Source organism: Neopelma chrysocephalum, unplaced genomic scaffold (genome assembly GCF_003984885.1).
Source record: "Neopelma chrysocephalum unplaced genomic scaffold, ASM398488v2 Primary Assembly neopelma1_64, whole genome shotgun sequence".
NCBI classification, from domain to species: Eukaryota; Metazoa; Chordata; class Aves; order Passeriformes; family Pipridae; genus Neopelma; species Neopelma chrysocephalum.
The window spans coordinates 472,541-485,799 of record NW_020897721.1 but is presented as its reverse complement, the minus strand read 5'-3'; the positions used below and the strand labels follow the sequence as shown (position 1 = coordinate 485,799).

The 13,259-nt window shown below is 41.8% G+C and overlaps 1 protein-coding gene across 1 annotated transcript in view; it reads left to right on the top strand.

Annotated features, from left to right (window-relative positions):
• The window catches only part of RNF11 (ring finger protein 11), a 30,464-nt gene extending 23,386 nt beyond the window's left edge, over positions 1–7,078 (top strand). Inside the window, exons 2-3 of the mRNA XM_027683180.1 lie at positions 5,330–5,499; positions 5,867–7,078. Coding sequence (XP_027538981.1) covers positions 5,330–5,499; positions 5,867–6,038 — 342 coding nt within the window. The 3' untranslated portion in view covers positions 6,039–7,078. The remainder of the gene's footprint in view (positions 1–5,329; positions 5,500–5,866) is intronic.
• Positions 7,079–13,259: the final 6,181 nt, after the last annotated feature.

The window sequence follows — 13,259 nt, the reverse complement described above, 5'->3', positions numbered from 1 at the left end:
TGCCTTCACACAGTGTGTCTCATGAAAGACGTTTGCATATCGAAGGGATTTCAGAAAAAGAGCTGTGGGAACGGCTGGGGAAATGCAAATGGAACTGTTATATTTGCATTAATTAATTAGGCAGCAACCACAAGGAGCGTAAGCGCTACAGCTACTGGTATTTTAAAAAGTGTAAAAAATATTTAGGATGAACATAGCTTGGAAGATGTTTGTCTCCTTTGTCAGACTGAATTAACAGATATGCTGTTGATCTGGTGATAAAATGCAAATTAATATCCCAGGGTGAAACACACGGAGAGCACTGGATTAGGTGAGGAAGAAAATCTAGAGATGGAAACTGAGCAAAGTATTCAGTAGTGGAAGGCAGGTGGCTGTAGGCAGGATCTTGGGGACAGCAATGAAGCTTTAACCTCTAGAACTATTAGATGTTATAAATTATTCATCTCACCTTTGACCGTCCTGAAAGGATAATTTGTGCATGTTGGTGCAATTCTAAAAACAACAAACAGACAAAAGCCCTGATAACATACTGCTGATATGTGGCGTAGAGGGATCTTAAAATAATCTTTATCCAGGGATTAAGAGTTTCTGATCTAGCACTGACCTGTTTTCAGAGTATTACAAATTCATGGCACTTGCAAAAACAAGACAAAAAGACTATAAAACAAGAGAAAAGCAGATTTACAGCAGCATAAGTAACCAAGGTAGGTTGCATTGATGAGGAAACTTAAAACTGAAAATCATGCTTGATGAAACCTTTTTTCTAGTTGAGAACCCAAAGCGTGCTTGGGAATCTGCACATAGAAAGTGTCTGGGCCTTTTAAGCCATATGTGAAAATGTTTATTTCCATTAGAAATGAAAAATGCAGACCTCCAGATACCCTCTATAATTTCTCCCCCCTGAAGGAGGAGGAGCCAGGGTGAGATGGAAATACAAACCCTGCTCTAGTCCTTGAGCCTAAATTAATGCTGCTGTTTTTAAGGGCTGAATAAACATTGGGAGTGAATGATTTCTGTGCACAGAAAGCCAGGGAAACTTATGCTGACACCACTGACTTTGTGAACAAGAAGAAAGTTGTGTATCTCTAGGACTATGGCCATCTGAGGTGTTTAATCATTACTAGATTCATATGGGAAAAAAAATAATGATTAAAGCAAATTAAGGGCCAGAAAGTGCTTTTTTTCTTTCATTGCCCAACAGTAATATGTGGGCTTGATTATTTGTTTTGGCCTGGGTTAGGGTTTTTTTTGCATATAGTAATAGAGTTAGCAAGAAATTTCATCTTGGTTTGAAGTGCCTGACATCTATATCAAATGATAAATAACACAGACTTTGGCTGGAAGTTCAGTATTTCGTAATTTTGTCTGTAAAAACATTTTCCATGGTTGATAAGGGAAATATGAGACACCAGAGCAATAAATTTTGTGCTCGTCTTTGCAGTAAAATAATAATCACTTGGGTAATACAGTCTTTTTTTATATATATACATGTCAAGGGGCCTCTAGCTACAAATGTGAGCTGGCTGAAGCGTCGAATCCTCACGTTGTTACCCTTGAACACCTGCAGTGGAGTGAGCAGGACCTTGCCTTAATGTGGGTTGATGAAAGCAGCCTTTACACACTGTGAAAGATTTGCAGAGGGGTGATAAACCCTCGCAGGCTGTGAGGAGGGTTGCACTCCGGCCTTACGGGCAGCTTGGAATTATTGTCGGATGAGCTTAACTTCCAGAAACGCTCCAGAGATTTGGTAGTGGAGAAACCCAAGGGTGCAGCTGCCAGCGTGGTGAGGGGTGATGGCTGTGAGTGGGGCCAGCCTGGGGGTGTGCCAGCAGGGCTGAAGGAGCCCAGCTCAGCTGGTGGGGGGGTCGTCAGGGTCTGTTGAGGGAGCACTTCATGCTCCATCTCTTACTTTGACCCCTCTGGGGGTGTCTACTTCTCAGTCAGAGAAATCTGGGCTCTCAGATTCTCATGAATAATAAAGTATTTTTAGAATCATACAGGTACGAACACACCTTTTCTTTTGACCTGTTGGAGGGGGGAGAAGGCTAGTTTGAAAGGGTCAGTGTCTATGTAGTCTATAATGTGACACTGCAACGTGTGCAGCTGTGTTCTTCCATTTTCCTGGTATGTTTGTGTCCAGGGCTCAGTTTGGGCAGGCTTTTAATAGCAATTGGGAGTGAGATGAAAGTGCCAGCAAACAGCATGTTCAGTGCCTGGGCATGGAGCGGCCACTCGGGTTTATTTACAGGACTACCTTACACGTTTTTTACAGCAGCCACACCAACCCCAGTTTTCTGCATTCAAAGCATGAAGACGTCATGGCAACACCACCATTTCTACCCAGTTACTCATCTGACAGGAGATTCTTGTCTAGTATGTGAAATTGTAGAAGCCCACAGCTGGCAACTATAAATTCCCGCCTTAATGGGCCATGTCAGACATGTAGCACAGGGCAGCTCTGCTGGGAGGGAACCTGAGACAGGATGCCCAAGGGAGGAGTGTTTCCATGCAGCACTGGCCATGGGGAAACCATTTGTGTATTTGGCAGGGGAAAGGGGCCCAAGTGGTCCTTCAGGCCTCTCTTCAGGTCTTTGCAGGGAACACCCAGGGGAGAGGGGCTTTGCAGTAATGCAGAAGTGGGTTCCCCAAGTACATGGTCCCTTGGTGGTCACTCGCAGAAAGTACCTGTAAAAGACTAGAACGAGGTTTTGTTCTTGTCTGGCCTATCACAGGTTTAAAAGTTATGTTATTCACTCTCCCAAACTTAACCAAAGCAGTGGTCAGTTGGGTAGCTGACTGATTGCTTACTTCAGAGCTGTCCAGATGTAATTGTTCTAACTCACAACAGATTCTTATTTAATTGTAGTTCCCTTTTGCTGTATAACATTTACTGAGGTGATCAATTTGCTGTTGTTCTGCTATCAGTTGCCATTGCTACTTTCAGACATTTTGAGGGTTTTTTGGATCTTTATTCCTCCTTTTTTCCTCCTCCTGTTTTTGCCTTTCCTGCACTATGACTTGCAGCCCTGGTTTGGGCAAGGGGAGCTGTTGCCTCCCCTCCTGCCCATGTTGGCACCAGCCTATGCTGTGCCTGTCGTTAGTTATACTGCTCCTCTTTTTTTTCCCAAGACATGAAGGAGGGGTGCATCTCTCTCCAAATGCTGAGTGTTCTCTACATCTGTGTCACAAATAAAGGAGGCAGCAGTAATGCTTTCTGCTATTGATTTAATAACCTGTTCAAAGAAGAACAGCAAAGCCCTGGAAAAAAAGTTACTGAGAATTTGTGGTGTTAAGTTCTTGAAACATAAAACCAGGACCAGGCTCTGCCTTGAGCTCATGTGTTCAGCACAGAGGGTTGGCAGCATTTGTGAGGGGAAAAATGCTTTATTTTGCAGGCACCAAAGGTTGCAGTCACTTTCTGAATACTTTATATCTGACAGGTCATCTGTAGGTTCAGCTGGTGCTTTTCTCTATCCAAATGATGATTAGAGAATACTTTAGATAATTTAAAGCACTAAAAGTCAGCTGATCTGAAAAGAGTTCTGTGAAATACGGTTTAGAGTAGTCAGGAAATTAATCACTTGGAGAACCCCTGGCGTGTTCTGTCTTTTGAACCTTCTCATAATTCCTCTGAGTTCTGCCAGGAAATCAGAGGGGGAAATCCTAGTGTAGCTAAATTAAGAGAAGATTGTGGATTCTACCCCACAGCTGAATTGCCAGTGGCATGCACAGCATTCAGTGAAGAATTGCCAGGCAGACTTGTATCTATGATTAGCATTTCTCATGAGCAAGGACTTTGCTGTTGGGCAGCACTGGCGAGAGGTTGCACACTCCTCGGGCAGCTTTCTCCTGGCCTTCCAGGAGTCTGGAAGCTGACTGTCCACTCCCAGTGCACCCCAGCAGTGAAAGAAGAATGGCTTTATTGGGTTTTCCAAGTGCAGTGTCAAACTCACAGCTGGGCTGTGCTGGGTGTTGGTGATGGGTGAACACTGAGCACTGCCAGAGCAGGAGGCAAAGGGCACAGGAAAGGGGAACACAGCCGTGTTCCTGCTGGGAATATCTGGAGGTGCCCATGGCAGCCTGTGCTCTGGAAGGACATGCACGTTTTGGAAGGTGGTTACTCTGTCAGACAGTGAAATCCTGTGTCCCCCCTGGATCAGTGATGAGGGAGCAAGCGGGCAATGGGAGAGCAGTTGGAGGTGACCAGAACAGCTGCACACACTCCTGCTCTCTGCTTGGCCTGCAGCAGTGTCCTCTGAAACATCAACTTCTGCATTTTCCAAACAGATTAATCAGTGTGTTGTCTCTCTGATGCAGCAGGTTTATTTTCAGACACATGTATAAGTTGAGTTTTTTTCTGCTGTTTAAGAAGTACCATCAAAATAGACCTTTTGCAAGAAATTGTCTCCCTGTTAATAGCAGATTTATGGCTACTGGCCAATACTGTCCTAATAAGGTATCCTGTTAAAAATTGGTATTTATGTATCAAAAAATGCTTTAAAAGCAAGTAAATTAAGTACCACATTAATATAAATGTCAGTGAAAATATCTGACCTAAAGTTCATTAATATTCAAAAGAAGCTTCTGAGAACGTGGTAGAGGAAGGACTGCATAATAGCTATACATTGCCCATATTTTGTTTGGTAAATATATACCTTAAGCATTTCAGCAGTTGAAGTCCAGCTTGGGAGAACCCATAAAATTATATTAATATATGAGAAGAAATGTAAAACTTGGGTTGCTTACTTAAGCTGTTCTTCTTATTGTTCAGGTGACATTTTTTTAACCCACAAGAATTAAATCTACAGTTCTGGATTGGACCTTGTGTGGCCCAGAACAGCTCACGTAAATTTTAGTTATTACAAAACAAATAAAACCTTCCTTTCTAAAACTTAAGAGTAGACAGTGCCCTCATCTTAGCAAACAGTTCTTCCTAAATGTAAAAAAACCCAGCCATAGATTCTGCTTTTTGTTGCACATGCTGGGGGCTCTCCCTCAGCCCTTACGTTGTTCAGTTCCCTACCATAGCAGTTTACCAGGTCCCTGTAAGGCTTATTCACCTGCTGGCACGTGCAGTTTGTTGTCCAGGTATCTCATCTATGAACAATTCCTTGAGATCAAAAGCTTTTGCAGAGAACAACCACGAGCAGCTCCTTGCTCAAATACTGGCCTCAATTCTTTATCCCATTCTCAGTATAATTACAGCCCCAAAATTGCAAAGTAGGAGTGGGAGTTCATACAAATATTTGTAGGACTAAGAGAGGAAAAATTGAATACCAACTTCTGTGCTATGAAACAGTAGTTTTTAACTGAAATATTTTAATTCTAGGAGCAGGTCCCTGTTCCTGTGTATCACCCAACTCCAAGCCAGACCCGGCTGGCCACACAGCTGACAGAAGAAGAGCAGATCCGGATAGCGCAGCGGATAGGCCTTATCCAGCACCTACCTAAAGGAGTCTATGATCCCGGGAGAGACGGCTCCGAAAAGAAGATCAGAGAGTAAGTCACAGTCACACACGGCTCTTGCCTTGCTTTGTGACACTGCCCCGGGAAACCTGATCTTGCCATTCTGTTTCTGCCTTATTTTCAGGGACTGTAATTTAATTTCCTGAAAAAGGAAATGGCCATGCAGGAGGCTGATGTTATGAGTGGCATCCCTGCCTGTGACAGTGGGGTGGAATTCGATGAGCTTTAAGGTCCCTTGCAACCCAAACTATTCTGTTATTCTAAGGCTCTTGGCTTTCTCCTATGCAAGGATAGTCCTCACAGTATCTACAAATACTAAAGTAATCCAGGAGTAGATAGTATGCTACTTTTCATTTCCAGTTTGGTAACAGCAGCTTCAATATTTTTTTTTCCCCCCCAGATGTGTCATTTGTATGATGGACTTTGTTTATGGGGACCCTATCCGATTTCTGCCGTGCATGCACATTTACCACCTGGACTGTATAGATGACTGGTTGATGAGATCCTTTACCTGTCCATCCTGCATGGAGCCAGTGGATGCAGCACTGCTTTCATCGTATGAGACTAACTGAGCCAGGGTTTCTCTACTGAACCTCCAAGGAGACCATCCACTTCAATGGGTTTGATCCTTTTGTCATTCAGCCCAAAGAGCCAGGAATTAGGAATTAAGATCATGCACAAAGTATACATTTCCTAATAAATAAATAAAAAAAATATTCCTGAATGGCTGCAAATATTGGAAAACATAGTATTTTAGAGACTATAGAAAAGTAGGTTGTTATTTTTAATGTAAAGCCTTGACCCACCATTGTCTTTTAATGTTTGTTCTTACACCCATATATAGGAATTGTGTAAAGTGTTACAGCAACTGTAAATGTTTAAACTGCGTGTATCCAATTTTATTAGCAGCAAGATAAGAGTATTTTTTTCCTAAATAAAGTAACCAGTTTTGTTCTGATTCTTTTCACAAGTCCTGGCATTTGGGTCAAGGCTTTATTGAAATCTACATTTTATAACACTGGCACAAAGAAATAGTTTTAAGCTTGTTTGCACAGTTCTTTTTCTTTTTTTTTTCATTGGAGATGGAATTCATTGCCTTAGGTCTTTTTAATAGTGTATTGTTATTGTTGGGCTGGCTCTATGCTTGAAAACCAGTTTATTTATAACCTGTTAAAAGTGCTATATTTTGTTTGCAGTTAGGAATATGCAGACTTCGAAGTGATCTCCTAGCTTATAAGCAAACTGAGATGCATTATCCCTTTTCTACTAGTGGTGCAGAATATGAAGATATAAGACCTACAGTGAAACTATGGTTTCATGGGTTTTTATAACTTCCTTTGGTTTTGATGAAATAACAGTCCTTAAACTTTAATATGTGACCTTTAACTTGATCAGATTAAAAGTGGGCCGGATGAACAATAAATAGTTAAGCTGCCAATAACTAAAAAAAAATATATATTTGGAATTAATGTAGTTGTTAGTATTGATCACTTATTCTACTTTTTTCTCCCTAAAGATGGTTGTCTTGGATCATAGCAAATGGATACTGCATCTCTCGTTCTTGTAGTCCTTAGGTTATCAGAAGTTAAGAATAAACATACTGTATCTCAGTCTCCTGTATTAAATGTATCTGTTGAGCCCTGCTGGCTGACACATCAGTCTACCAAACAGGAATGAACTCAGAGAGGAGAGAATTAGACTTTGTTCTGCACATAAATGCAAAGTTTATATAAACCCAGACTGTCAAGAGTAGCAGTGGAAGGGGCAAACAGTCCTGCTATAGCCAGAATGACACAATTAGCTGGTTCCTGTAGCAAACAATATGTGCTTGTTAAGAGAGGCTCTGGCAAAGATTGTAGCTGTAAAGACCTTTTTCCACTTAGCATGATTTTTTTCCTTTTTTCTTCCCCCCCTTGATGTACCTACTGTGACCTTTATGCATTCAGTGCCACCCTGATACAGTGAGAAGCCCTGGTCTTGTGAAATGCAATCTCAAGTTAACCACAGCAAATTGGGGGATGTTCTTGATTGTGTTTCAGCTACAGTTTGAGTACTTGATACAAAAAGTTGTGTTTAACAACCCAATTCCTTTGTGGACTTACTACATTTACAGTGTAGGAGAATTGTGCAGGTTACGGATAACTGGTCAGCAAAATGGAGTCAACATGTTTGTTTGTTATTCCTGCAGCTGACAGCACCCTGCTCCCTTAGAGAAGAACTCCAAGGAGCAGTCAGAAGGAACTGAAAACACTCTGCAGTTCTAGATTCACTCAAATGGCCACACATTTATCTATTTATCTGGACACAATGTTTTGCTGAATTCATACATAGATCAAAATCTGGGAAGAGAGACCTGAAGTTGTGCAATATCATTGTTCCTTTTCATCATTCCATGTGTGTTCCTTTGTGTCCTCCTTTTTTGTCTGTTTGTTTCAGGGGTTGGGTTCTTTTTTTTTTTTTTTTGGTATAACAATGTCCACATTAAGTATTCATTTCTTTATCTTGTTAAAACTGGCAAATGAACAATTTGAAAAAAAACAGTGTTGTCATGGTGGTATTAGTCTTTATTTATTACAAGACTTGATTAAGAAAGATTTAAAAGAAAGGAAGTGATGGATTACTGAGCTGAAAGCTTTCCTAGGCATTCTGTACAGCTGAACTTTTAACACTGATACTGGGTTAAGGGAAGAAATTCCTTTCATTAAAATACTTGTTAAGTAGCAAAAAGGTGTGAAGGGCAGAACCTAGAGCAGATTACACAAAAACATTCCAAAAAGTTTAAATTTTACCTTAAAGACAAAAATGTAAATATAACAAATAAATCAAATGATTTTTCAAGTTTTTAGGTGCAATGCTGTTCTGGATGATTTCTAATTCAAAGAAGAACTGATTTGAACTTAATGCAAAATAATGTATAACCTTAATTTTAGCTACAGGTGTGGAACCAGAACTGTGTCTTAATTCTACCATCTATAAGATGATTTACCTCCTGTCTCAGAGTAGTCTAATAAATTACTCACACTTCAAGCACATTAAGTCAATTTACAGCACAGCTGTTTCCCAACCAGAGCCTGCTGGGAAGGGCTGGCTCTGACTCACCTGAACCTCTTCACCCACAGCTCTTCTCATGCCAGGACTGTGTGTTTTGGGGTGGGCAGGCCCATAGTAAAATGCCTGCAAAGTGATTTGAAGGAAAAAACCAGCAAAACAAAAACCCCTCTTACAGCTACTGTGGTTGTAGATGCCTCTTGCATGCTACAGGAATTACCACTTTAATCATTTCACATCTAAGGATGATAATCCTCATTACCTGTTGGCAGTTCATTATGTAAATCTGGGAGAGAATCATAAAATACATCAACAAACAAAAAAAGCCAGCCCAGAGAATTTCTTTGTGAGGAGCTGGTGGTGTAGAAGGGCTTGAGCCACAAAAGGGTTTAAAAGTTCCTACAGTCCTGCAGTTCCCCAGGGCTGAAAGCAATTCCGTGTTTGGAAGGCTGACAGTGTCCTTTTGCAGTGGCAGGAGGGTACATTTCTGGGATAAGGGATTAGGAAATACCTGAATTTACTTCAGTTGCCACAGTTTCAGGGCTTTGACATTTCCTGTCCTTTTGCAATCGTGGTAAAGATGAAGATTCTTTTGAGTTAGACTGTCAGTAAAATAAATAACAGCATGGCTGAAACCAAATGTACAGGGCCTCTCAGCAGCTAAATCCTGGATTAAAATGGACTCAGAAACAAAGTGGATGCCAGCTGATTATAGACACAGTTTGTTACAGACACCACATTTTATTAAAAGCATACATTCTAGTTGACAACCTATAAAACACATGAATAAGATCTGTTCAGAAGAACCCTTCTTGACTTAATACCCAGAATAAAAATTAGTTTCAAGGATTAACTTCTGCTTTTATATAGCACTTAACTTTGAAGAATATAATTTATGCTAACCATCCTTTGCAGATTATCTCACATTTAAACCTGTTCTGGGATAAGAGTTCGGGGCTTTGGAATTCTTGGTATGAAATGCAGAGTTAATGCCTTGTGATAAAAGAACAGTTTAATCATACTCTGCGAAAGCATCTTTTTGATTTAAGCAAAAGAAATAACTACATTTTCATGCTAACAACTGATTTATTACAACATCCACTCTGCACTGATACTTTGCTAAGAAAAGCTGCAGAGAGGAGTCTATAATGAAAAAATTCTTTGTGCAAAAGGCTGTCTGTGTTCCCAGCAGCACAGAGGTATGTGCTTACTCAGCAAGAGGGGCCCAGCCACACCAACAGCACACAAAGAGCCCCCAGCCCTCCCCTGTCCTCTCGGTTGGAAAACAAGCAGCAGGAACTTCATAAACCTGTTCTTTGCAGCACCAGCCCCTCCAAAACATTTGTCTTTATTTCAAATAAGGCATTTCAACACCTCTGCTCTCAACAGTGAATGTTCCATTCACCACACACATCACTGGCTGCCCACACTGAGCACTTTTCCTGGCCCCACTGATGCACTTTGGCTGGGTTCTCACTGCACAATGACAGACAAACTTTTCCAAAAGCTTTGGCTACAGAGCCTGCTACCACTGTTTTGTGTATATCTATATATGCTTTCCGTGTGTGTGTGACAGGTCAGACATTGATAGACCTTTAGGAAAGGCACCATGCATGGAATTCCTGCTGTTCCTTAGAAATACCAAGAAGTATTTGCACCAGTGATGAGCCCAGCATCACAGAATGGAAACCTAACCCAGGACCCAGGTATGCACAAGCCAGAAGAACAAAAGCCAAAGCAAATTTTTCACAGTAACAATCAAACCATTGGAATAATCTCCCCAGAGACGTGTTAGATCCCCTAACACTGGAGACTTTTCAGATTCAGCTGGACTGGGTGCTGGGCCACCTTGCCTGGACTGGGCTTTTGGCAAAAAAGGTTGGACCTTGAGGTCCCTTCCAACCTGGTATTGTATCATTCTATGACTGAAATACCAAAACACTAACTGGCCCTGATGTTTGCTTCTAAAAATAACCTCTGCAGCTGCCCAACAGAGGCTGTGCAACCTTGGTAGCGATGACAGCAGATGAATATGACATTGAACATGATCCCTATGTTCTGTGACCCTCCAGAGTTGCTTCACCTCCCCACAATGATTTACTGAGCTCCACTGACCGTCAGAGATACAGGAGCAGAGGCAGCTTCAGGCACCTTACACCACCACCTTCACCAAAACCTCAGGAAAAGCACCACGTTCACAAGGACCAGCTCATTGCAGAACTGCCCCTGTGACATTGTGGACACCGAGCATGGCCCCTGGGGCTCCAGCACTGCAGACAAGCAGCCTGTAGAGCTCCTGCACTAAGGAAGGTGTTCCTTACCTCCACACCCTGTGTGCTGCAGGATAAAAGGAAGTGAGAGGAAAACTGCCCAGAATATTGCAGCCTCTACTTATCTTCTCTTTCTCACCACATCACTATGGTACTTTCAGGCCACAGACCTAAAACTGCTGTTGCTGTACTTGTCTAACACGAGATAAACTTTTTTCTCTTTTTTTTTTTTTTTAGTTGAATCAGGCCATAAAGAACACACGGGGGGTTATGACTGCTCTGTTTTGTATTCTTTCTGTAAAATAGTCAAGGAGAGAGAAAGCAAGTAGGCTTCACTGCAATGCATAATTCTAAATAAACATTTAGCCAGCAATGAAGGTAAGTAGGTCTAGAGATTTTAAAACCCCAGAAAATAATGGAGCCCAGTCCTACAGAGGCATGGTTGAATTTGAGCAAACGCCATGCAGAACTGTACCACGGTGCAATGCAGGTATTTATTAGCTCTGTGCTGTTCATAAATCTTGGAGACAGGGATTGACTGGGCATGTTTTTAAATGAAAGTATTAGTGACTTTTTTTTAACACCTGAAGCAAACCTAGATAGCATCTTTAAAAAATACTTGAAAATGACAAATCATTCAATTAAAACACTTGCTGGTACACGCTTTGCACATAATCTACCACCAAAATGTATTTGCAGAACATAATGAGAAAAGAAGCAAGTTCATTTCTAGTCTGTTCAGGTTTCCCAATCTCGTTCATCAGTGACGTTGCCAACCATTAACCACTTTCCTGTACAGCAGTAAACAACATGACTCACCTCTTTATCTTCTCCTCTTCCTCCCAGAGGGCGAACTGAGTTGAATGTGTTGCTTTGGTCATTTCATACACAGCTGCTTTGCTGCCATGTTTTTATGTTTAAGAAGGCAAAGAAATGCATCTTGCAGGTGCATCTGGAGGCTGAGTGTTGTATTTAAAGCCATGGGAGTGCTTTTTGCATTCTGGGGCTGACCTCCAGGAAAGCCTTGTCTCCTACAGAAGAGCATAGCTTGATCCTTCTGTTGGGCCAGAGGCGCACAAGCTGTCACAGCTGTCAGCCCATGAGCTTTTAGTGGTCTTGGACACAGGCTGTGGATAACTAAAAATACCAAGGCACTCAGTATAGAATTTAATTCCAAAACCAGTGTGAAATGGGAGGAAATGCTTGATATGATCCTGTTCTATGCCGCTATATTTTATAAAATGCAGTTTCCTAAGCCAAGTTTTCAATGTGTAAACAACCTGAGGCCAGGCACAGTTAGGAGGGGACAATCTTTAAACTAACCATCCATGACAGCATGTGCTAATTGTAGTTCACAATAGAACTGCATATCAGTAATCAAAGCAGGCTCCTATGCCACTGGTTTAGTTGAGCAATCATAAGTGGGTGTTTCAAGATAATAGTAGTTGTATCATGTTTGTGACTTCATCAAAATCTCTTCTTATCATCGAGAAAACCTGTGACCAGGTTCAGCTTCAGCCCACCATTCTTGATCCAACATCATCTGTTATTTCTAGGAGCTGGGAGTTGATGCAGATGCACCTCATCAGACCTCAGTGGGAGCTGCTGGCTTTTCAGCTCATGTCCCCCCTCAGTTTAAGGAGCGACCCTACATACAGGGATTCCACATAACACATCTAATGATAAAAATGATGCTCATTTCATTGCTTTTCCCTTCCTGCCCAGCACCACTTTCAGGTGACAGCAATATCTCACATGGCCACTGCTGCAGACATCCAGGAGTACGAATTTCTGCCCCTCCTTGGTTACTGGCAGGAAACTACTTACCAGTGTTAATAAAGAAAATACATAGAAAAAGAAATATAGTTTGTAGGTTTTATGACAAAGGTCCTACCAAGTCCAGAGAGCTCTTTTCTGGCATATGAGTTAGTAATTTTTGTCTTTGGGTAACATCTCTGGCTTTGCTGAGGACCAGGAAGAGCTGATTGTGGCAATTGTTGGGTAAAGCCTGGTACACAGCGAGGTTTCTCAAGCATCACTCAGTTCAATGTCTGAAAGCAGAAGGAAGTGCTCCTTCTGCAATTAAGTGCTCCTTCTGCAGTACTGCTTCCATTTCCTGAATCTTAGGCCATGCTCCAGTCTCTGATTTGTGATTCCATTAGAATATCCGCTATTTTCCACTAAGTGAACACACTGAACTCTGGGGTTGTTTGAGAACTCACACCAATTGTGCTTTCCACTGCACTCAGGACTCCAGGCTGATGAAGCAATTCCCTGTTCTAGAGAGCTGCTCCAGGCAGAATGCAGTAGCCTCAGGAGAAGCAGTGGAAAAACAATCCCAGCATCAACCTTCCAGCCCAGACCGACACCACGGAGTTTTTGATCCCCACCACAGAGGAGCACCAGATGAAGTGAACCGATGAGCAAAGTCATGGTGGGCAATTCGAAATGTAACACATTGAAAAACTTACACAG